General features: G+C 45.1%; 1 protein-coding gene across 1 annotated transcript in view; it reads right to left on the bottom strand.

The window, feature by feature from the left end:
* LOC135244743 (protocadherin-15-like) overlaps nt 1-24,239 on the bottom strand; it is a 187,824-nt gene that overhangs the window by 113,281 nt on the left and 50,304 nt on the right. The window contains exons 4-7 of the mRNA XM_064317270.1: nt 23,846-23,860; nt 23,463-23,528; nt 6,979-7,139; nt 4,946-5,101 (exon numbers count right to left, since the gene is read on the bottom strand). Coding sequence (XP_064173340.1) covers nt 4,946-5,101; nt 6,979-7,139; nt 23,463-23,528; nt 23,846-23,860 — 398 coding nt within the window. The remainder of the gene's footprint in view (nt 1-4,945; nt 5,102-6,978; nt 7,140-23,462; nt 23,529-23,845; nt 23,861-24,239) is intronic.

The following is a 24,239-nucleotide window of genomic DNA, read 5'->3' as shown; positions in this document are numbered from 1 at the left end:
GCCTTACAGAAACACGCCCGCGCACCGCCAGAGACGCCAGAGACAGAACGGTCTGACCCCGAGAGAGAGAGAGAGAGAGAGAGAGAGAGAGAGAGAGAGAGAGAGAGAGAGAGAGAGAGAGAGAGAGAGAGAGAGAGAGAGAGAGAGAGAGAGAGAGAGAGACAGAGAGAGAGAGAGAGAGAGAGAGAGAGAGAGAGAGAGAGAGAGAGAGAGAGAGAGAGAGAGAGAGAGAGAGAGAGAGAGAGAGAGAGAGAGAGAGAGGAGAGAGAGAGAGAGAGAGAGAGAGAGAGAGAGAGAGAGAGAGACAGAGAGAGAGAGAGACAGAGAGAGACCGGCGTGACTTTCTGAGGGCTTAATAAAACAAGCCCAGAATTCTCAGCGTTTCGCCGCAACAGGCCTTCGCACTTCCACGTCAAGCCCTTCCATTAATTCACTGTCGAGGACAACAATCATTCATTATTTCAAGAGCTACGTCCTCAGCTGTGGCTCCTGGGCGCTGTCCGTTAAAGCGATTCCTTCAGCATTCGATCCGCTGCAGCCATTTAAAGGGGGGTCTTAAGCTGTGTTTTTCCCAGGGATAATTTGTTCTCTAGCAAGTAATTAAATGTTAAGTTCACCTTCTACGGGGTCGTATATTTTAGTTTTAGCGTCTGTTTTTGATTGGCCCAGGCAGTTTTTCTGTGTGATGATGAAGGACATCTTGGATATTTAGATACGTTTATGATTGTCTGCTGGCTGGGTTTTTCCATAGCAGGAATAGAGCATTTGGGGGTTTGTGGTCTAAAATAAGAAAATGCACTTCAGGTAATTCAAAACAGCTTGTACACTGACATTATGCCTCCAGAGACTGTAGGTATGTATATTACCCGATTATTCATCAAACAATTACATTTAATATTACTTTCAGCTGGAACCATTTCCTAGGGTGCATGTAACCACTATGCTCAAGAAAACAAGTACCTGCGCAACATAAAAACTCATATTTATGTTTAGTATGGTGAATAAACACAAAAGAAAATGAATCAGTCTACATTTACGGCCTCTGGAAACATAATGTTGCTGTGCAAGCTCCTTTGGAGTAACCCAAATTGTATTTTCTTACTTCACGCCACAAGCCACTGAACGCACTATATTTACACCTTGGCAGAGAAGCAGAGCCGGTGTTCCTTAGCTCAAGGATAGTTAGCACCTACAACCTCAGATCAGCCAACAACTGAAGGACCTCTTGATTTTTTTTGCCAGTACGGTGCAATTAGCAAGTACTCCTCGCTAACTTGGTAGCTGAAAAACATGCTAATTATACAGCAGCTGTCACAGGAAACGCAATAAAAACCGAAGCAACGTAAAATCGACAAATTAGTGCATGACCCAAAATTACTACAGCGTCATTAATGTCAGAGAATTAAAAGCGTCAAGCATCTGGTTTTGGCAATGTTAAAATTAAATTGAGATATTATTATAGTGCAGTACTAAATAAGTATAATTAAACGGCCATATTTTAAGACAGCATATTCAGTGGACCGTCCAGGAATAGGACTACATTCTGGCTTTGAATTATGACAGAATAATAATCTTTCTGTCAGCCATTTAATCCAAGAAAGAGGATGAGATTTAGCTGAACAAACTAACTTCAAAATAACAGCTTTTCTGTGATTGAAATTACACAGGATAGCTGTCAGATAGTAGCTGTGCAGCAGCCTGCCACCTGCTGGAGGAGAAGAGAATAGCAGCAGCAGAGGCAAAATGATCAGGAGATTGTTGCATTTTTGGGTTGTTTTGTTTTGTTTGCCAACAAAACATAAAACAGGGTGAGCGTTGATGACTCTGACAAAACACAAGGCACCCTTGCTCAAACAGGATCGGGCAAACACAAGAAAATAATATATTTTTAATGAAAGTGTCAAAATTTGTAATTTATCTCCAGTTGTTCGTTTCAATTGAAAATTCATAAGTTCACACGCCCAGGTTCTGTCGCAATTTGTCATTATAATCACAGCCACACGCACAAAAGGAATTGGCTCAGCCCGCGCAGCAAATGACAAACACTATCCTTTTCTCATGAACCCATTTGTGTCTCCGATGTCAGATTGCGACTCCGATGAAATCCCTCTTTCCCGCCGCTTGCGTTGCCGCGGCGCCGCGTCTCCGCGGTAACGCCGCCTTTCGCGTCCTGATTACATTTCGTACGGAGATTTATATCACCGCGGAGTCACGAGGGAGACGATTCCGGAGCGCGGAGACGTCGCGCGGTGTCACAGTGTTTTCGAGGCGCGTGTCAACAGCGTCCGATTGTATCTCGGTTACACGTGCGATCGATGCTCGGCGACGAAAGTAGCCCTGCTAGTGCAGCGCCCCCTGCAGGCACTTGTGGGTGTCCTGAGGTGGCTGGGGAAAAAAAAAAAAAACGGGCGAATGTTTTCAACCGGCGGCTTTAGCGTTTCTCCCCCTGGTTATTTGTGTCGGTCTTCAGAAATCCCACAATTGCAAGCTTACCCCGAAAAACGCCCCCCCACCCCCCCACCACCAAACATGCTCATTAGACTCCTTACACCAGTAGGCACAAACCGCGCCGGACTGTGTGGCCGGACCGTGTGTGGGGACATCTATTCTGAGCAGGAGCTGAACCTACCATCTGGTGTCGCGTACAACAGGATTTCCCTCCTGGTTAGACCAGACACATTCTACACATCGGCACACTTACATCTGTAGCTGAGTGAAATCATTGCTAGTATTTCCGTGCAGGACCTGAACCCACCATCTGGTGTCGCATACAACAGGACTTCCCCCTGGGATAGCCCAACCCCTTCAGCATACAGGCGTATTTGTAACAGAGTGAAATAAATAATTGTAAATGCAACATTTTTATACATTCCTATCTAAGCTCCCAACACAGAAAGTACAAAACAAAATGTAACTGGCAATATATAAAAAAAATTATACAAATCACGCACAGAGAAATTTTGTATTTTTACTGTTTCCAAAGCATGCATGAGCACCTTCATTGTACCTTATTTAACTTCCTACCAACATTTCTGAACTAACCAAGAAACAGGAATAATTGAATACAATAAATGGAGAGATGTGTAAATTCTTGCAGTTCCAGTTGCATTGGCCCACTGGAGTGGAATATTACTTCATTTGTATTATTTAGTAAGAGTCAAATGAAAATGCAAATGGAAATGTGAAATATTAAGATGCGGTAAACTGCCAGCACTGAAACTGTTCCCCACCATTCAGTCCTACTGCTGCACTTCTGCTTCAGTCTGAGAAAACAGCTTCAGCCTCAGATGAACCAGCATGAGTTCAGCTTCAAACTCAGGAGGAACGGCACCTTATCGCGGAGAGCAGCAGCGTAGCATAGGGGTCACGGAATCGGGCTTGTAGCTTAGAGGCTGCAGGTTTAAACCCTAAACGGGGCACAGTTTGCTGCATCCTTGAGCAAGGCACTGAATTGCTTCAGGAAAATATCAAGCTTTACAAACGGACAGTATGTCCTAAAGAAGTAGGCCAAACAGATCAATAAAAGTAGGGGCATCTATTAATAAAATAAAGAAGACAATTATAAATAATAACTACTTCTGAGAAAAACTTTATTTTTTGCTTCAGTCTCTGCCTCTTCAGTAGCAGCACAGTCACTGGTTGGACAAGCTACTTTTATCCGACGCTGTGAAGTCTGCATGTTGACTAATCGATAGTATTTTACTGGGCAGGACGTCAAGTGCAAAACCTTAAAACGGGAAAAAAATTGAAATGAAAAAAAACTACTTCAAGCCCAACAAACTGATAAAAAGGCACGAACACCACTCCAGACAAGTCTTCTGCTCAACACTTCACCCATCTCTCGCTCCGCATAGCCGCCATCTTGGGAGGGAGGGAGAGAGAGCGAGAGAGAGAGAGAGAGACGCGCTCCGGAGAACTGCGTCTAATTATGAAAAAAGCCACTAGATCAGGACGTATCCATCCCGCAGCGCACGCTTCTCACTCCTGTACTTGAATTCACTTTCAGATCCACGCGCGTAAAAAGCCAAGGAGGGCGGGCCTGTACGGCGGGCGGCCGATAATCACACAGCGGTAATCCTCACGGGAGGGAAATCCAGGTTCGGGAACGTGAAAGTCCGCCCCAGTATTTCACTGCAGTCACCCGGATTTGCTAACTGTGATTAGCACAACTCAGGAGGTTAGAACTAATCAGTGAAATCAGCAGGGCTGAGTTCACGGGTGGAAGAAACACATGGCAGGACTTTTACTTTCTGAATCTGAGCCCTGGACTTTACGTGTCTGGTTATTCACTAGTTTACCGTCTGGTTGTCGACTCTGACGTTAATTAGAGGAAACTGCGTTCTGTGTGCCAATATGGATGTCTGAAAAATATGTATGTCCGGCTGATCTTTTCTAGTACTGCTACTGCTACATGCTGCACAAAAACGCTTATGACAGAGGATGCTACGTGCTATCAAGCAGAGCTCTGAACTGTACAGTATGTAATGGATGCCCCTTCAATTCCTCTTAATAACGGTTGAGTGCACTACTTCATCTTTTTTTCATGTAGAGTATTACATTGCATCCTGCAGATAAAAATCAAACCATTAAGTGCTTTTATACAACATTAAATGAAATGGCTAATCTAGACTCGAGATTCTCTGCGATTCTTGTACTTATCCATTATCCGTGTGCAAAATTATGTAATAAATGAATGGCTTGTTCAACCGTTAAATATTTCGGTTCTTTGAAGTATTCTGTCCAGAAGGCCCAGAAAAAAAAAAAAAAAAAAAAAACTAAAACAGGGATACCGTACATTTCAGTGGATCACCGAGTGTCAGAATGAGCAGCTACTCAGAACTCCCTCAGAGAGCTGCCGGACGCAATGACCGAAGAACGAGGAAGCCACGCTGCGCTTGGATTGCACCGACCCCCTCGGCGGCGGCGGCGGCGTGCGGGCGCTCACCTCGTTCACGGCGACGTAGTAGGGCGGCCTCTGGAACTGCGGGGTGTTGTCGTTGAGGTCCCGCACCACGATGCGCACCTCATGCAGGATCACCGTGCCCACCAGCTCGTTGGTGCACTGGACCTGCACCACGATGGACTGGATGGACAAGGGGGGCTGCGAGGGAAGCAGGAGCCCGTTAGAGCGGAGGAGAAGCTCACTGAGGGCCTGACAGGACGACTGAGGACACTCCCAAAACACTCTCACTCCCTCACTCCATCCAGTCCATCCACTCCCCCGTAGTGCAAAACAGATGCAGTAAAACCAACACACAACATGCTGCGTTTAACAGACCTCAATGCCTAGTGAAAGGCAACGCATTTTTGTGTTGCTTTCAACACAGTCCGTGTTAAAAATGTCTCTCTTTGTAACACATAAACTGTATATTTGTAACACAAAATGTCTTTGACACAAACATTTGAAAGTAACACGACAGTGTTAAAAATGTTTCTTAACACATTGTTATTGAGACGCATGTCTTGTAGACAACGCATTTGGCTTCAACGCAGTCCGTTTGGAGCCGGAGAACATTAACGTGATTTTACACATGATTGGACTCGCAGGTTGCTCACCAGTCCATGGCTAGACTGCTCCTTGAACACTAAAATGGTATAACGAAACCTGACACAAACAGTTGAACCCACACAATCAGGGACAACAGACTGGGCATAAACTCAAGCCCGTCATGCAATCACGCACAACAGATGGGATCTGCACCCCCAATCAACTAGTCAAAAGACTGGGATCTCAACCCCGCCTCAATCAATCAGCACACACGACTGGGATAACTCAACCCCACATCAATCAGCACAACAGACTGGGATAACTCAACCCCACATCAATCAGCACAACAGACTGGGATAACTCAACCCCACATCAATCAGCACAACAGACTGGGATAACTCAACCCCACATCAATCAGCACAACAGACTGGGATAACTCAACCCCACATCAGCACAACGATGACACCAACCCCACATCAATCAGCACAACAGACTGGGATAACTCAACCCCACATCAATCAGCTCAACCCCACATCAATCAGCACAACAGAAGGGTCTATGAACCAGGAGAGAAATCACTGTCAAAACACACATCTGGAAAAGGTTTTTGCGCTCGTAACTTAAGCACTGCGAGTGATTCCATTTTGAAAAAACATTATTTTTGCTCAGCGCCTCACATCTCCAAAAAGTGGCATTAATTGGAACATCAAAAAAAAAAAAACACTTCCCAACCTAGTTTTACAGGGAAGGAATGACATACAAATTATATAACTTCAGAGGAATTTGCTACTTTCCTCTGCAAAGCTACCAAATGTAATGTTCCTTAATATTCCTGACATGCTGGCACGAGGCACTCAAATGCATTCCTTTCAAAATGGCGGCGCACTCCAGCAGGGCTATAAGTACAGACAAAAACTAGGATGATGAAGATAATTATGATGATTAAGATGAAGTGCATTTTAATTTACCCTGTCCATCATGCCTTATTATATATTTTTACAAGAAAATGCCAAAAAGTTTCAAGGAAATTGTTCTGTAGTTCTATTCTGGGACATTCACCTATAAAAGCGTACAAACATCAGTTGCCTAGGTAACTCCAGAACTAACGATTTCTATTATTTCTCTTACTAACTGACTTCTCTTTATTGTTGTTTTCCTATTATGTGCCTATTTGCACATCGAGGTCAGAAATATCTTTTCACATTTCACCAGTTGCTCAGATTTTTCCTTGCCCCTGTGGTCATTTAAGTGGCTCAGTAAAGTTCCCTTACAATCACGCACTCTCGCCTGTCATTCCCTGCATGACTGCATATGAGACACAAGGAATTCTGGGACTTGCAGTTTTTTTAAATCAGCCTGAAATCCGGCTGTCAGGAGAGTCCTAATTGTGGTCGAGTGGGGCCCTGCGACCCCCCATTTCTACCCCCTTTCCTCGCGGACCATCTGAGCGTGTGCGAGCGCGATGCGGACGAGCCAATCGGAGTGCTCACGTCTCGGTCCAGAACTCGGCCGGTGCTGTTCAGGAACAGAATCTGTCTTTTGGCGTCCAGGATCACCCAGTAGTCGTAGTTGTTTTGCAGCGATAAGGAAATGGTTCTGCCTGGGTCTTCAGCTCTTCCATTGATCTGCATATTTTCAACCAGCACGGTCCCTGTAAAACAAACACACACAGGAGTGGATAGACTGATTATTAATCCATTCTGCCAGTTTTTTTTTTCAGCTATAAAATCACCCTTTGTAGTGTTTGCAGATTGTTGTGCTGTATGACTCAATAACAACAGCAGACCTACGACAAGAGCGACAGCGGCAACAGAAAACATTATGTGACTGCATGTAATTATCTTGTCAGAATTCATACATTAGAAACTGAATAATGGGTTTTCATAAAAGATGCAGTTTAGCTTCAAATTCAGTCATTGTTCAGCTTCATTAAGCTAAAGCCATTTCAGAACATTCACCTCACCATATTTTGGCCATACATCGAACCTGAGTAAGTGTGTCATAAACTTAAGTCCTGATAATATTGATGACAGGAGAAAGGTTTAAAGGGAATCTCTCTAAAACATTTCTAAATGTTCCCCTGGCATTTATTTCTCATCAGAGACACACACTTCTCCCCTTTTCCTAAAACATACAGATCTCCAAAGCATGCACCTGACAAGCCCATGTTGCTCAGATATTCTGCTGACACACCCAACTGCCCAACGTATGCCCTGCACACGCCCCAAATATTGCTCACACACAGTCCTGACACGCCCACAAACACCCCGGACACGCCCACAAACACTCCGGACACGCCCACAAACACTCCTGATACGCCCACAAACACTCTGGACACTCCCACAAACACTCTGGACACTCCCGTAAACACTCCTGACACGTCCACAAACACTCCAGACACGACCACAAACACTCCAGACACGCCCACAAACACCCTGGACACGCCCACAAACACTCCGGACACGCCCACAAACACTCCGGACATGCCCACAAACACTTCGGACACTCCCACAAACACTCTGGACACTCCCACAAACACTCCTGACACGCCCACAAACACTCCAGACACGCCCACAAACACCCAGACACGCCCACAAACACTCCGGACACGCCCACAAATGCCCCGGACACGCCCACAAACACCCCAGACACGCCCACAAACACTCCTGATACGCCCACAAACACTCCGGACACGCCCACAAACACCCCGGACGCTGTAACCCCCTCACACGGGCTCTTTCCCGAATTTGGGTCACTACGCTGAATACCAAAAAGACGCTAAGAACATAAGCTGAAAAAGTTCCCGTTAACCTGATGCCAGGATGTTGAAGATTCCTAACCACCATTGTGCCCCCCCCATGACCAAGGGGGGGTCCACATGCAGTTTCACACTTCCACCCCTCCTAGTTAGGCACCCCCTTGACTCACACACACGCTGGCGGTTCGGCTGAGGATATCTGGATAATTCAGCACTAAGCCCAGTAGACCAGCACACTCCACCCGCTCTCACCCCCTCTCCCCCCCCGCTGGCTCCCGTTACACCAGCTGTCCCGCATTACACCCGAGCATCAGTATGGGGGGGGGGGGAGGGGGGGGGGTATGATGTCAGTTGCCCCCACCCCCGCGAGCTGGGATGACGCTAGGCTGCTCCCACCGCTAACGCTTCCGGACAGTTCCGCGCCAGCGCCCTGACCCAGCTCCGAGAGCAGCCGCGAAGCGCCAACTCCATTAAATCAGCCGCTGCCGCGGTCTGAGCGCTGGAGGCACGTCAGCGAAGCTACGTGGGTTATTAAGAGAAAAAAAAGGTTTTTTAATTTTTTTTGTGCACCGTCATAATCCTCAGATGACCGCGAACTGTTTGACCAGTGGTGGTATTTTGCATTAAACCTCACTCAAAAAAGGATGTGTTGATATTTCTTTAAATGAATTTGTTACTTTCAACACATTTTGTGTCAAAATGACTACTTTTGTGTTATTTTCACAAGGAAATGAATTTCAGTTTGCTGTACAGAGAGGAGATGTCAGTGTACACATTCCACAGGCGAAAGTCCGGGCGAGCGGATGATGTGGGCAAGGAGCGGGAACAGCTGAGTCAGCGATCACAACTGGGAATGCGAGGAGCTACGCGCTACGAGCCACGTCCCCACAAACCTGCCTGCCTGCTCACAGCCTCTTTATCCTGGGAACACTGTGAGCCACGTCCCCACAAACCTGCCTGCCTGCTCGCACACAACCTCTTGATTTACAGCAAAATCGCATTTCCAGCTGGTTTCCCCGCGGGCAGGGTCATATAAATCTGAGCATGGTCTCTAAAGCCCAGCGATTTCCCTCACCGTACTCGTCTCCTGTTCTAATTAGGAATTTCTAACAGCTAAGCCGGGCTGGCAAACATACACTCCGTCCGCATCTGGCAGACTCGGGCATCTCGGAGGCCTAGAATCTCTTCGCTACTGTAACATAACGGCGCTACACTGCTTCGACCTCGTCGTTCCCATCCAAGATTTTAGGAAGAGTTTGTTTCTGAACAGGATGCGAACTCACTCACAGTAAAAATGAAATCTCAAGCACATTACATTATATTACATTACATGTATTCGGCAGACGGTTTTATCCAAAGCGACGTACAATAAGTGCATACAGATGGCCACTGGAACAACTACAAAACCCAGGTCTGATATCGTACAGTACTTGTTATGCAAGTTATTCATAGCCATGAACACATTAAGTGCAGTTCACACAGTAATTATATTCTAGGTCACAAGTACAGAACTGTAAAGGACGTTTGCCGGGTGCGTGTGATTTTGATATGTTGTTATGTCCTTGAGACTGAAATGGCACTGAGACAGCCCTGTTAGGTAAACTGCACTAATGGACTGTAAATGGACTGCATTTATATAGCGCTTTTATCCAAAGCGCTTTACAATTGATGCCTCGCATTCACCAGAGCAATTAGGGGTTAGGTGTCTTGCTCAGGGACACTTCAACATGCCCAGGGCGGGGGATCGAACCGGCAACCCTCCGACTGCCAGACAACCGCTCTTACCTCCTGAGCTATGTCGGGCACTGACAAAGCCTACTGATATGACTCAAACTTCATAACTCAATCCGTACTCTAAACAACATTAAGGCTGCACTGTAATACTCCTGAGTGATATACATATCTGGATCATAAAATATGAATTCAGTAATGTGTTTTTTCTGAATGGACTTTGGTTCATTTGGTTCAGAATAAAGGTGAACCCTAACAGAAGCTTGTGTGTAAAATGAAACAATTTCCTGCAGACAGGAAGTAGAGATTTCTTTCTCTTGAACCACTCAATCTAAGAACCGTAACCACCCAGATTGATCAAACAAATCTTCAGGCAGCAGTAGATTAAAGGCCTCAGGTGTTGTCCCCGAACACCTTCAGGTCAAAGCTTTCTACACCAGCTGATGTGTTCACATCTGAAGCAGCAGACATGCAATAAAGCAGGGGAGTATCTAGGTTCTATCCCAAATAATGTTGTGAGATATTATTATGACAAAAACACAGCCCAAACTGTCTTAAGACATGTTTATTATTCTATTTTTATTTTAGTTGTACATTATTAGTAGTTATTTAGTAGCGTATTATTTGTCAAAGGCACAGAAAAAGCATTCCAGGCATGTTGCACACAAACTTGCCAGTAACCCGTAACCCAGATGGTTATGGTTCAATGATTAAAGAACTGAAATGCCAGATTGTTTGAACATTGCCAATTTCCCTGACAAACTGAACATGAATCGGGACCATCGGCAAATGAAGTTCCTTCTTAACAGCAATAATAATACCACATTCCAAGACCCTTCCTTACGGCAGAAAAGGAAAAAATGCCATATAATATTAGAAATCTGTATCATTCTCACATGCATGCACAAATACACACACATACGCAATCTGTAATTTTCTCTGTAGCTTCTCGGTAGGATTGTGGATCATAAAAGCACCGAAGTCCCTCTCCAGGGACATTCTAAATGGCTCAATGTGGAAATGGCTTAACATGACAAAAAACATTTTAATGCTGATGAAAAAACGAGTGCTGAAAAGTTCAGGTGAAACAAAACTCAACAAGGTTGTCCAACAAATGAGTCAAGATACGCCACTGAACATGAATGGAGCACTTGTCGCTAATGTGGCCAAAAGTCCTAATATTGAACAAAGAAGACGCTCTGGAAAAAAAGATGAGCACTTATGAGCACACATAAATATTTCAAATAAATTGGCAAAGTGGAAAATGGTCCCAAAACATGCGAGCATGACATGGCTCAGTGACGGAAAAGTGCAGTGTAATTATCTGAAATGAAGTTAAAGTGTATTTTATTCCACCTTCACTGGAATGTGCAAGGCCTCATGAGGATTTACACCCGAGATGAACATCAGATCATTCCATCCCACTTTTAGGTCTTATCGCTAAGAGTAGGGGGTTCCCCGGTGTCCTTTTCCAAATCCCAGATCTGGCTCTCGCAAATCACCCCCAGATTTAATTGGCTAAAAAAAAAAAAAGTTCTCTCCCTCTCCACCTTCGCTAATGTGTGGTGAGCTTTCTGGCGCAAAATGGCTGCCGTGCATCACCCAGGTGGGTGCTACACATTGGTGCTATATAAATGCAATGATGTTATAAAGTCACAATTGAGTCATACAGTTCCTGTGTTTCTGTATTTCACTAAATGCTTTTCTTTTGACCATAGTGCGTACACGAAAATAGGAGCCCATCTTTATTTCCAGATAGTTCTGCCGTTAATTTTAAGCTACATTAAGCTCATTGGTTCCCGTTCATTTCATCTGTAGGTTCTTATTGATTTGTTGGACTACCTCAATGATTTTTGTTTCACTTGATATTTACCCCAGAGCAACTCTTTTTGTCTTATCCCCCTTTAGCCTGAAATTAATTAAAATGGATCTATTTCAATTTTAGGACAATTTGGCACATTAAGCTCTCATCTTGGACTGACAGTGAGCTCTATAATGTTCGGGACAAAGGCATATTTTTTAGATTTGTAATCATACAATCCACATGCGGCTAAAGTGCACATGCTCAGCTTTTATTTAAGGGTATTTTACACACTTTGGTTTCACCATGCAGAGCTTACAGTGCTTTGTATACATATGTTGTTTATGTTTTGTTACTTCGAACCAAGTAAATACTTCTGCCCCTGAACAGCTGGTTTCATATTTTTTATTTTTTCTTTTCAATATTTGCTCATTAAGCTGTTCTGGCCCATGTTCTGGCCATTTTCCTCTACATTAATTCATTAAAAATTCATATTGTGGTATATTTTATTTTCCTTTTCACCATTGCTAATAGTTATGCTGCTCTACACAGCCATTTTCTGATTAAGCATTTTAGATTGTCCGCAGTGTCAGTCCACCATAGGGGTGTACAGGGATGACATGGATGATCTGTATCTGTTTTAACAAACAACAAAATAATCTTCATTTATATCTGTTTAGATGCACTGCTATTTAAGTCTGCATGTGTCCAGACGTATATTAAAATGCATGTTTTATTACAGCAAATGACCCTTCTCTGTTTATTGCTTACTTTTTACATATTCTGGATGTCTTTGGAATATCGATGGTCAATTTCGGGATGGAAAAGAAATATCTGTAAACACGCACGGCCTCTACATTTCCGAATACGGCACTCGGGACCGGATACATAATTAATGTGCCACAAATTAAAACACCATCGTTGAAGAGCGCTCCAATCGCTATCAAAAAGCAACAAGGGAAAACAAAGCTTTCAGAGCATCAACTTCTCTGAGGTAAAAATCTGACTGAATATCAGGCTGTATGCCAGACAGAGTTTACACTGTGTTTTAAAAATTGATTATAATAGACAACAAAAAAAAAATTAGAATTCAGGATCTGTCGAAAAACCTGAGTGCTTTTACAAAAACTCACATCTGATAGCATGCTGGGTGATTGGGTCTGGCATTTATCAAATACGTCGCCAAAGACAACAATTCGTAGCATTTATCTTCAGAGTTTCTGACACTGATGGAGGCAGCACAGCATGACAGGGGGGTGGCTTTATAACTCCCAGGTTGCAGGTTCGACTCTCAGGCAGACCACCGCTGTGCCTCCCTGAACGAGGTACTTCATCTGAACAGATTTAGTAAAAATCAAGCTGTATAAATAGGTGTGTAGAATTGTGAGTTGTGTAAGTCGCCTGGTATAAGAGCATCTCCTAAATGCCTAAAATGTAATATCATAAGACACAAATATGTTAATATGCCCTACACTAATATGCAGACACTGTTGTGACACATAGGGATCAAATAACATCTGCCCTTGACTTGAATAACAGACAGTTCTAGTGCACAGCCAGGGTTCCATCAACATTTGTCCTTTACTCATACTTACTTATGAATGCAAGTGTTTTATTCACTTTTCCATCATAGTTAATTTGGATGATTGCCAGGTCCAGGCTTGCCATTTTGTTTAATGGGAAAAAATACTCACAAATCTAGCACTCACTGATTCATTTGCATGTTGTAAAATAAAAGGTTAATTGAATCCAGGGCGTACAGTAAAGTTAACCCATTATGCAAGCCAAAGTTAAGAACAAATGTTGAATTAATTAAGGTCGCGGAGTTGTAAAAAAAAAAAAAATTGAAATAAAATTCAAGAATGCGAGGTAGGCAGAGATACTGGCTGCAGTCCCGACTATAAGACAACACCCGGGCGCTGTCGGAGCTGAAGAGGGCTCGAGAAAATCCTAAATTTCCATTAAAGCAGCAGCGCCTCGGACGCGACCCTTCGCATGAAGAGCGCTGAGTGGCGCTGGCTCGGAGCCCGACCGCTGTCGAACCGTCGCCGCGGCGATGACTCAGCCAATCCTGCCCCCTCTCAAAGTGAACCGTCAGCTCTCGCGGTCCAGACAGCCGCTTGACAGACACCGTCAAACGGCGGACAGGCAGACAGACGCGTTCGCGCGAACGCGTTTTTACGAGCGGCGGTTTCGGATGAGTCACACGAGCAGACAGCCCCCTAATCAGCCATCAGTGTGACACGCACATCCGTTTAGCAGTAAACATCTTCAGCGTCCCTACCCCGTACCAAAACTAAAGGAAAACAATCAGAGCCGAACAGCCAACAGCGCGCCACGCGGGAAATGATTTAAGATCCTCAGCCAGCCAGTGGAGGACTGAACTCCACTTTGGTTTATAATAATTAACTTTCCCCTTGGCACTATCACCATAAACTTGTTTCTGTGGGGAGTTATATCCCAAGGGAAAGTGTACTGGTACAAATGTTTTATGAAATGCGCTCTGTAAAACAAATATGATTCGATCTGATACATTTTGAATAGTCTTCCGTTTATCAACATGTCTTGGGATAAGTCCATCCACACACTGTGTCTCAAAGAAAGACCACCACCAGAAGTCAGAGTGAATTCTGAATTTTCATCTCACAAAACTCCTTGTGACACTTTCTCACTGAAAAATGTTCAGGGCACCTTTTTCTTTGACTGTTTATAGATGTCAGGAAGAACCTGTGGCAAGTCAAATGTTCAACTACAAATTTAAAAGGGAAACATTTCCTCATACACATACTATAAAAGTCACCAAGTGCAATCCATAATCAGGAGACGAATGTCATTTGTATTTTCCTACACAAATTCAAAGAAGTGTTTTGGCATTAGTGTACAGTGAAGCTAACACTGACAGGAACACAGAATCCTAAATTAATTACCAGAAGGTTTTCTGGTTATGTAAGTATTTGGCATCAAAGATGGCGCCAGTGGCAACAAAAAAAAAAAAACCCCTGTCCCTGATGGGCATGTCATTAAAGTGTGCACCGGAAAAAACTTCACTGCATTACCGCTAAAACTGTAACACCTGTCCATCCGCGATCAAAAGCGCACGGAATGTGCTGAGCGCTAATTGGTTATCCACAGAAAACGTGACAGAAGCGCTAACCTCTGTAAATTTTCCAGATGATTAGCCGAGTGAAGTATCACTTGTTTTTAATACGGGCAAATGAAGACCGTCTTGCTTTCCTCTCTCCGAAGATATGCAAAAATATGCAAACGAGCAGCACTAATTGGGCCGTTAAGCTCTCATGGAAACGCGACGCACATTTGCAGGCTAGGGAGACAGAGGGAAGCATGACGACGGGGGGTTGTGAGCTCGAATCCATGACGAGGCAAAGCCTTCCTGTCACGCCCAGAGGCAGCCCCCCCCCCCCCTGCCCCGCCCCCTTGCACCAAATCAAGCGCCTTTAAAAAACGCACGCATACGCACGCGGGCCCGTTTCTTTCCACAGGCCCCGTACGCCGGCGTGTATGCACCACGGCGTGTATGCACCACGGCATATATGCACCACGGCGTATATGCACCACGGCGTATATGCACCACGGCGTGTATGCACCACGGCGTGTATGCACCACGGCGTATATGCACCACGGCGTGTATGCGCCACGGCGTATATGCGCCACGGCGTGTATGCACCACGGCGTATATGCGCCACGGCGTGTATGCGCCACGGCGTGTATGCACCACGGCGTGTATGCACCACGGCGTGTATGCACCACGGCGTGTATGCACCACGGCGTGTATGCACCACGGCGGGGGAGAGCAGCCATTCAGTCCGAGGCTGGAAAACGCCGCTGTCAGAATCAAGGGCTCGTGAAGCGCGGCAGTTCGGCGGCAGTTCGGCGGCGAGCCGCTTCTCAACGAGCCTCTTCAGAAAGGCTCCGCGGCTCGCTCTGCGCCTCGGCCCGCTCCCTCCTCTTTCCCTCTCTTCCCGCTCCCTCCTCTTTCCCTCTCTTCCCGCTCCCTCCTCCCTCTTTCCCTCTCTTCCCGCTCCCTCCTCCCTCTTTCCCTCTCTTCCCGCTCCCTCCTCCCTCTTTCCCTCTCTTCCCACTCCCTCCTCCCTCTTTCCCTCTCTTCCCGCTCCCTCCTCCCTCCTTCCCTCTCTTCCCGCTCCCTGCTCTCCTGTAAAGCGTCTTTGTGACGGTGTACCGGCGTAAAGCCCCACACAAATGACGCAGAGTTAAAAAGCAGATCACGCGGATGTTATTTATATCTGTACTGCGGATAGGTGGGCCCTTCTCCTCGTCAGACATGGACACTTACTTTCCTGCTTCTGTTTGCTTTGCAGAACAAATAACCTGCTACCATGGCATTGCCATTGCCATTGTGAATGCCTGTCCATCATTCTGCAGACAACAACAACAAAAAACATGTCCTTGTCCATTTCCTGTCAATATTTTTACCGATAATACAAAGGCACCCACTACTGCCAATGCCGACAGCCATTTTGGTAAGGAAATGAACAGTAACCAGGCTAATAAAAGATGACGAATCAATGGCCAGAGAACATTACAATCAAGTCACATGACACTGAAGTGGCATTACAACCACTTTGTTCTCCTTTCCTTGCCTCCTTTCCAAATATGGAAGGCCAGATGGGTCAAAAATACGTGGAATTTACGTCTGGAGTCCCGATGAGTCAGCTCACTCCACTTGCTTATTTTATCTCCTTGCTTCCGTTCCTCGCTCCTGGCTCCACCAATCGGAGGAAGCAAGGAAAGGATTCACAGACGATTGGAATCAAGGCAACTGGAATATCATTACTCTTTCAAGGGTCAGTTTGAAGTCACGTCAATTACAGAAGTAGCAGATTGGGAGAGACGGGTCCACAGGTCGAGTGTTATACATAACGCATTCCGAAAAAATATTTCTGCAAAGGGTGCACTCCTGTTTCCTTGCTCAAGAGTTCTTCACGAGCCTCCTAGCTCCTTGAGGGAGCATTTAACGGGTTGGAATGGCCTCAAAGGTGGCGCACCTCGATCGATTTCTGGGTCAGTCAAGGACCTCGGAGACAAAGGACGAATAAAATATGCGATTGGAATGCACCCACGTTGACAGCTTGTGATTCCAGACGTCAATTTCACATGTTTTTTGACCCCTTTGGCCTTCCACACTAGGAAAGGAGGCAAGGAGGTAAATAAATAAGCAGTTGGAACACTCCCCATTCGTTCATGATTGCATTGCACTGGGGTGGGGGGGTGGGGGCAGAGTTGCACAGGAATTACTGCACATCTGCGCTAAGCGAGCAGCGTTTGGGCGCTACGGCGATCGTGGATCGCCACGGCGATCCTGGACTATGGCCACGCAGCAGGTGCAGGAGACTAATCCAGCTCCTTCATCTTCTTCCCTCTTTAATTACAATTTTCAGCCTTTTAATTATTTCTACTGGGCAGGCAGGCAGGCATTTATTTCAGCCAGAATAAGATCGGCCCTGAGCTTTACCAAAACATAAACAATCAACGGCAAAAAGGAGAGGGAATACTTTCAGATCGAATAGGCCCTGTTCACTCATTACACTATTTCTCTGCACAGGGAGTCTCACGTGACTTACATATTTATATGAAATATTACACTGTACATTTAAATAGATATGTATATTTCATCCTACAATCATCTGGTTATGAGCGTGTTTAATGACTGCTGTGAATTGCGCTAAGCCTGGTTCAGCCATACAAAACTATTCAGAGTTATGACTAAGTCTCCCAGGGCTTTCGGACGAGTAACACATTAAAATGAGATTACAGAGAGGATTAGATGGGCTCTCGTTTTTTCAAGTTCAACGCAAAACATAAAGTTTCATTTTTCCTTTCAAATTCTTCATTATCTATTCACATAAACTCGAGTGAGTCTCCACAGATGGCTAATGGTTATAGGACTCCAGACACAAGGCTAAAGGCTATAGCCTATACTCCAAACACAAAGAAGGAAAGTGCCAAATTCTGACAGAAGTGTCAAAACCCAGAGGTTTAACAGTCTTTCTGTGATTGTGGTTGGTCTCTGTTCTTCATGGGGCCATTTTGGCAGCTAAACAGTCTTTCTGTGGTTGTGGTTGGTCTCTATTCTTCTTGGGGCCATATACAGGGCCGCTGTCCTACACATTGACTGCCCATCACCTCCTCTCTGGTTAGCGGTCAGAGAGCGATGCCTCACACCTCGACACAAGAAAAAGTGACTCTGCTACTTCCAGCCAATCGTGGTGCTGCGCCGTGGAGAAGGAAGCCTTCTGATTGGTTCTCGTGCATCGGCGACTGACCACGCTCCTGCAGCCCTGAGACCGTCGTGAGGGACACGTGGACTCCTCCGGGATCCACACGTAATCTGCAGGCCCTCTCCAAGCCACAGCCTTCTGTCACCCGCCATCAACTCACAGCGCCAGTGAGCCCACCCCCCGGAACGGCGTAAATACACAAGAGCCTTTAAAAAACAGAATAATAATCTGGTGGCCCACACTTCAGGGTGTGCAATAATCACCAAGAGAAAGGCCCGAGCAAGGCACCCGCACTCCACAGGATCGGGTCAACCCCGCTCACCTCTGAGATTTTAATCGCGTTTAATCAGGTTGTGTTTGCCAGCGACTCTGCTTCACGCGCCCTCGCTGAACCCATAAAAGCCCTCTTGCTCACACTTTATTTTAAGGCCCCGCGTTTCAACCGCTACAAAGCGGTCAATAAAGACGCTTCCGACTATTAATCGGGTGTGACTTTTTAACAGCAGCTACTAAGCAGGGCTGTGAGAAAGTACTTAAACCGGTAATAAACCGCTGATTTAATAATGCGACACTGAAAAATTAAAGGATTCAAATTAACATTTTCCTGCGTTTAGATTTGGTTTAATCAATGCTATGCCTTGAAATAATGTCATGATTTAGTCACCTCAAGTAGAAAAAGAAAAGATACTCAAATACCCGAAGCAGAAACCGTTAACTGTGCCTGCTGTCTCTGTTTCCATGTATGCACATTACAGAATGAATATGCAGTAATTCATCCATTAGCCCTATTCAGCCGGTATAAAAAAGCCTGTAAAGAAAATGGTCGCCCTTTTTCAGATAACTAATCATTCTCAACATCCTCGTCTATCATTTGAGCTGCGTATCAAACGCACGAGGCCGCCAGCAAGAGAACACAAAGCCGCTCAAACCGCCAGTGCGCCGAGGCGGGGAGATTCAAAAGGGCACTGTCACGCTCAGTCAACGATCCGCACTTTCATAAAAAAAAAGGTTCTCCGCAGGGGGAACCCATTTTAGCTTGTTGTGGAACCCCTCGTTGGCAGGTGTGAAACGAGAGAAGGCTCTCAGATTTCAGCCATTTTGCCCAACGAAGCAAATAAATAAATAAATAAAAAAATAAAATAAATGCGAGGGCTGAGAGAACGAGCTGCTGTGCTCTGCAGCAGCTGCTCAAAGCCAGTGACAGACTTAGGGGAGAATTAGGGGTGATATTAGGGGAGACTTAGGGGTGATATTAGGGGAGACTTAGGGGTGATATTAGGGGAGAATTAGGGGTGATATTAGGGGAGAATTAGGGGTGATATTAGGGGAGAATTAGGGGTGATATTAGGGGAGATTAGGGGTGATATTAGGGGAGAATTAGGGGTGATATTAGGGGAGACTTAGGGGTGATATTAGGGGAGACTTAGGGGTGATATTAGGGGAGACTTAGGGGTGATATTAGGGGAGACTTAGGGGTGATATTAGGGGAGACTTAGGGGTGATATTAGGGGAGAATTAGGGGTGATATTAGGGAGATAGTGAATTAGGGAGAATTAGGTGATATTAGGGAGAATTAGGGTGATATTAGGGAATTAGGTGATATAGGGAGATTGGGGTGATATTATGGGTTCTAACCACACACTGCAAAAAATAAAAAATAAACTGGCCATCGCCAGCAAAAACAAAAAACAAAAACAAAAACAAAAAAAGAAAAGTTTCAGTTTTTGTCAGACCTTCAGGCATCGTGAGCAGAGCGGGAGTCAGGGAAACCGAGAGGTGGAGATGGGCTGAGACGATAAGAATGTTCCGGAAACGGCCTGACCACCAGCCTGGACGATCGCTCTCTTTTTTTTTTTAAACTGAGTCTGAAAAAGTTTCCCCGTCGTCGGGGCGACCGGCCGTCAGACTCTTCCTCCATTAGCGGCTGCAGACAGACCCGTTCCTTATCCCCCAGATTGAAATCTCTGCAATCCGATTAACCGCTCCCTGGGCTTGGGGGAAATGCATTAGCTTTTCCAGCTTTTTTCGATAGAAATCTCCTCCAGGTGATAAATTTGTAGCTTTTTGTCTGGCACCTGCCAAAGCGGCTGTGTTTTTCCGACACGCAGAACAAATTAAACATGCCATGTTCCATTAGCTAAAAGTCGGGTTCGATTCCCGTTCGCAGTATCACAACCCTGACAGTTCCAGCAGACAATGCCCTCTACGGCAGCAGAAAAAAAATCACCACAATATTACGCGATGAAAAAATGAGTATTTATAAACATGCCTATTGTTGGGAATTTGAGTGACCTAAACAGCACCCTGAGCAAACATAGCAAGGCCATCTGCAGACTCATATAGTGTTTTTCCTTCCACACGAGATGCTAACATCCTATTTCATTTCTCATTGCACTGTTTGAGGCCAGGGTCAACCAGAAGCAGGAGTCCTTGTTTATGATGTTAATGGTGTTGGAGTTCATTGAACTTCAAAGGCTTTGGTGCAGTTTTTGTGTTCTTTCTTGGTATTATATGGCTCCATTAAGTTACTTTTACTTTTCCCGATAAACAACTCTCTCAGTGGGCCTCATTCAAAACTTTTCTTAAATTTGTCTCACTTTCGCTCTTAGTAAAAGTTCTTACTGTGTGAGGCAATCGGGGATAAGAGAGCCAGCTAACAGCCTTAACGCAGGACTGGACGTCATTCTCCACTCAGTTCTCCTGTAGCTGTGACAGCCGTACCCAACACTGTCTGTAACACTAGCTATAAGCTAAAAGCTGAATCTCGCATTCATTCAACAGCCTTGGTCACAGATTTAAATGATGAAAATATACAAATTATGTACATAATATCAGATTATGAAACAATTTCTAAATGCCTCTGCTGCTCTTTTTTCATATGCAATTTGACTCCCAGGTAACATCCTCTATGTGCCAAATGAAAATGTGCATTATGATTAGTGTAGAAATGCATTACAAGTGCATTATATTTGTCTATCACACTTTGCATTGCTTTAGCTCAAATGCAACGATAAACCTCAACAATAGCAACGTGCATTATTAGCCGCCCCAGTAAAACAGAGCAAACACCACCTTGTTTGGTTTCATCACTGGAACACGTTAACAGTGATTTCCACTTATTGCTTTTGTGTCTGAAATAAAAGCTGATTTGTGGGGAAGCAGAGTATAGTTCTGAAGTCCTTTCTGCCAGTTACAAGGCATAGCAGGATGGACCAGCGGATGAAGAGCACATTCAGGAGGACAATTTCTCTGATGTGTAACGTGTCTGACGTTTAACATTCCGCTTCATTCATTCCGTCTCAGACCTCAGCATTTCATCAGTAAAAATAAAGACAAGCCTGGGAGGGGCCTACGTCCAAGCTAAATGACTGCTTCATGAAGGAGATTATCACTGAGTGTGTGTGAGCTCCTTATAAAAGGGGAGGTGTGTTCCTGTGCACACGCACACTGCCACTGTCGACTGTGCAAACACTCACACACACGCACACACTGCGCCCGTGCACAGGCTCGTCGTAAACGAGCGCTAGGTCATTCGCCGCAGTCACAGCGTCACACCCATGCAACTGTACGCGCAGGTGTAGACAGAGGCTGCCCAATACCGCCCCCTGATGGCTTCACGGTAGCGACGGCGCTTCGTCCCCATCGCAGGAGAAGATCAGCGCCGTGCCCACTGGGACATGTGGCGAAAAAGCTCATTAATTCTGTACGACAACTTCCTAAATGCTAAATCCATCTGCCGTGATTTTAGCTCATTAAACACCTTTAACCTGTCACTCGAATGCCTGGGGTGGGACGGGGGTGGGACGGGGGGGAGCAGCCCTGGTGTCGTCTTGCACCTTCTTAATTGCTGACGCGCACACACCCCCGTCACGGGCAAAACTCCGGCGCTGAGCGGGTCAAAGGACAGACACGGCAAAGGAGGGCGGAGACACAGAGCTGTAGGTACGTGCGCCCAGCCACAGGGGGCGCTGTTGACCCCTAATGACTCCTACCGAGGGTCGCTGACCTCCAAGCCTGTTTCGTTTTTCACGGGGGGGGGAACGCTGCGTTCAACAGTCATAAATATTCACCTCCCACCAGCACGACTCCACCTCAGGGAGACGCACAAATGGAGAGGAGTAAACTCCTCCCTTTTCTTACAGCGCTACAGCATTCAACACCGTTATAAAATACACCCAGCGCAAATACTTCCACCGACTTAACCGCTGCAGCCATTCAGCCCAACTTCCACTTTTTTAATAAGAATTTTTTTCACCTATTCATCCGGCCGGCCTTCTTACCCAGAGACACGCACAAGGCCAACATGGCATGACAAATTAAGTGGACGCACAACATAACGGAGACCCATCTTCTGCAGCAGCTGAAAGAGCATTATGAAGCTTTCTCGCCGGTCCGGTAAATGAAACTACTTTATGCTCCCTGCCTCACTCGGTAATGAAAGCCATCTTTCTGGAGAACACGGAGCGTGTGCAGCGGCAAGAAGAAAAAAAAAATCACTTAAAAACCGCGGATAATGATTCCTAAAAAGCCAGTGGTAATGTTTCTTGCAGTTTTAATATCCCTAAAAACTGCTGGCATATTACACTACAAATGAATAAAGTATGTTTTTTGCAAAGATATGATAGCTCACAAATGATAATTAAATCTCTCTGAGCTCTACGGGGTCATTGCATTATGCACATATTTTAGTCCTTTTTAAAATGTCGTTTGAGAATAAACTAACATTCCATTTCTGCAGAGTAATGTCCCTTCATGACTTGACAAATACATAGAAAAAATAGCATTAATGGGTTAGAATTAGTATGTTTCTCCATTGGTGGAAACTGTTTTATAATATTATTCTCCATTACGTATGTAAATGCTTGGCCTGCCTTTCAATGGTGCTGTCATTTAGGGTGACTTAATATAAAACACAGAGAATTTAACTTAGCCATGCCTTCACAATGGTATAGTGATGGACACAGAAATTTCCTTAAATTGACTCACAATAAAAAGCAAATGCTAATTTATTTTTTGAAATGTATAAACAGAGCTTGGAAAGTTCAGCAAACACCAAACTGAGCTTTGGCAAATTAAGATTTAAAATACATTGTAAAAACGATACAGTTGCATTTCTTCATAAGTCAAAGTTATGGACAAAGCTTGAGTGCACTGTAGGCCTCAGCCTTTCAATCATCCATTGGAAACACTGTGTAAAACTGAACATGGGAATACTGAAAATGCAATACATACCGTTGGGAATACTGGGAATACTGAAAATGCAATACATACTGTTGGGAATACTGGGAATACTGAAAATGCAATACATACTGTTGGGAATACTGGGAATACTGAAAATGCAATACATACCGTTGGGAATACTGGGAATACTGAAAATGCAATACATACCGTTGGGAATACTGGGAATACTGAAAATGCAATACATACCGTTGGGGCTTTCTTCATTTATGGCTACAATGGTGGCAGGTGGACCCGTCCTGGACAACTTGCATTCTGAACATCGAAGCGGGGGAGAAAAAAAAAGAAAAAAAGGTAAAACATTCAAAGCGTTTCTCCCACAATGCACCGCTCAGAAACACATTCAGCCTGAAATCGTGAGCGGGAGCGTTTGGGCGGGAAACACGAAGTGTTGAAGTGAGTGAAGCATGAAGGCATGACTGTCTACACCAACCACGATGAAGAGGGGGGGCGACGGCAGGGCGCGGCGCGTAAGATGGCCGCCGAATTTAATGGCGGTAATGAGCAGCGTGGCGCTGGAGCGGACATGACGGGGGACCGAGGGCGCGGAAGAGAAAAGATCAGCGTCTTACCCTCGTACTGCCAGTCTGAAGGCAAAGTTAGTGTCGCCAGGAGAAAGCACAAACAAGAGTGATGGGAGGAAAAAAAAAGGATGAAATAGATTTTCTGTACAGAGCAGAGTGCTGATCTTTACAACAAAAAAAGAAAAGGCTAACAATATAAAAACCAGGGTTAATACATAATGAAGGAAGAGGTGAGTAAAGAAACTCACACACACTTTTATAAATTATCACATATTAAAGACATTGTTTTGGTTTGTTAGTGGCTTTATATTCATTGGCTACTTTTTGGCAGGAAACATGAATAAAGTCAAGCAAGGAAAGAGAGGGAAGCGTGTCTTCATATATTACTCCGGCAGGCTGGTAGCACGGACAGACATTACACTCAGAGGTGAAGCAGCTGAGA

The sequence above is a fragment of the Anguilla rostrata genome, chromosome 18 (genome assembly GCF_018555375.3).
Source record: "Anguilla rostrata isolate EN2019 chromosome 18, ASM1855537v3, whole genome shotgun sequence".
NCBI classification, from domain to species: Eukaryota; Metazoa; Chordata; class Actinopteri; order Anguilliformes; family Anguillidae; genus Anguilla; species Anguilla rostrata.
This window is presented reverse-complemented; position numbering and strand designations above follow the sequence as displayed.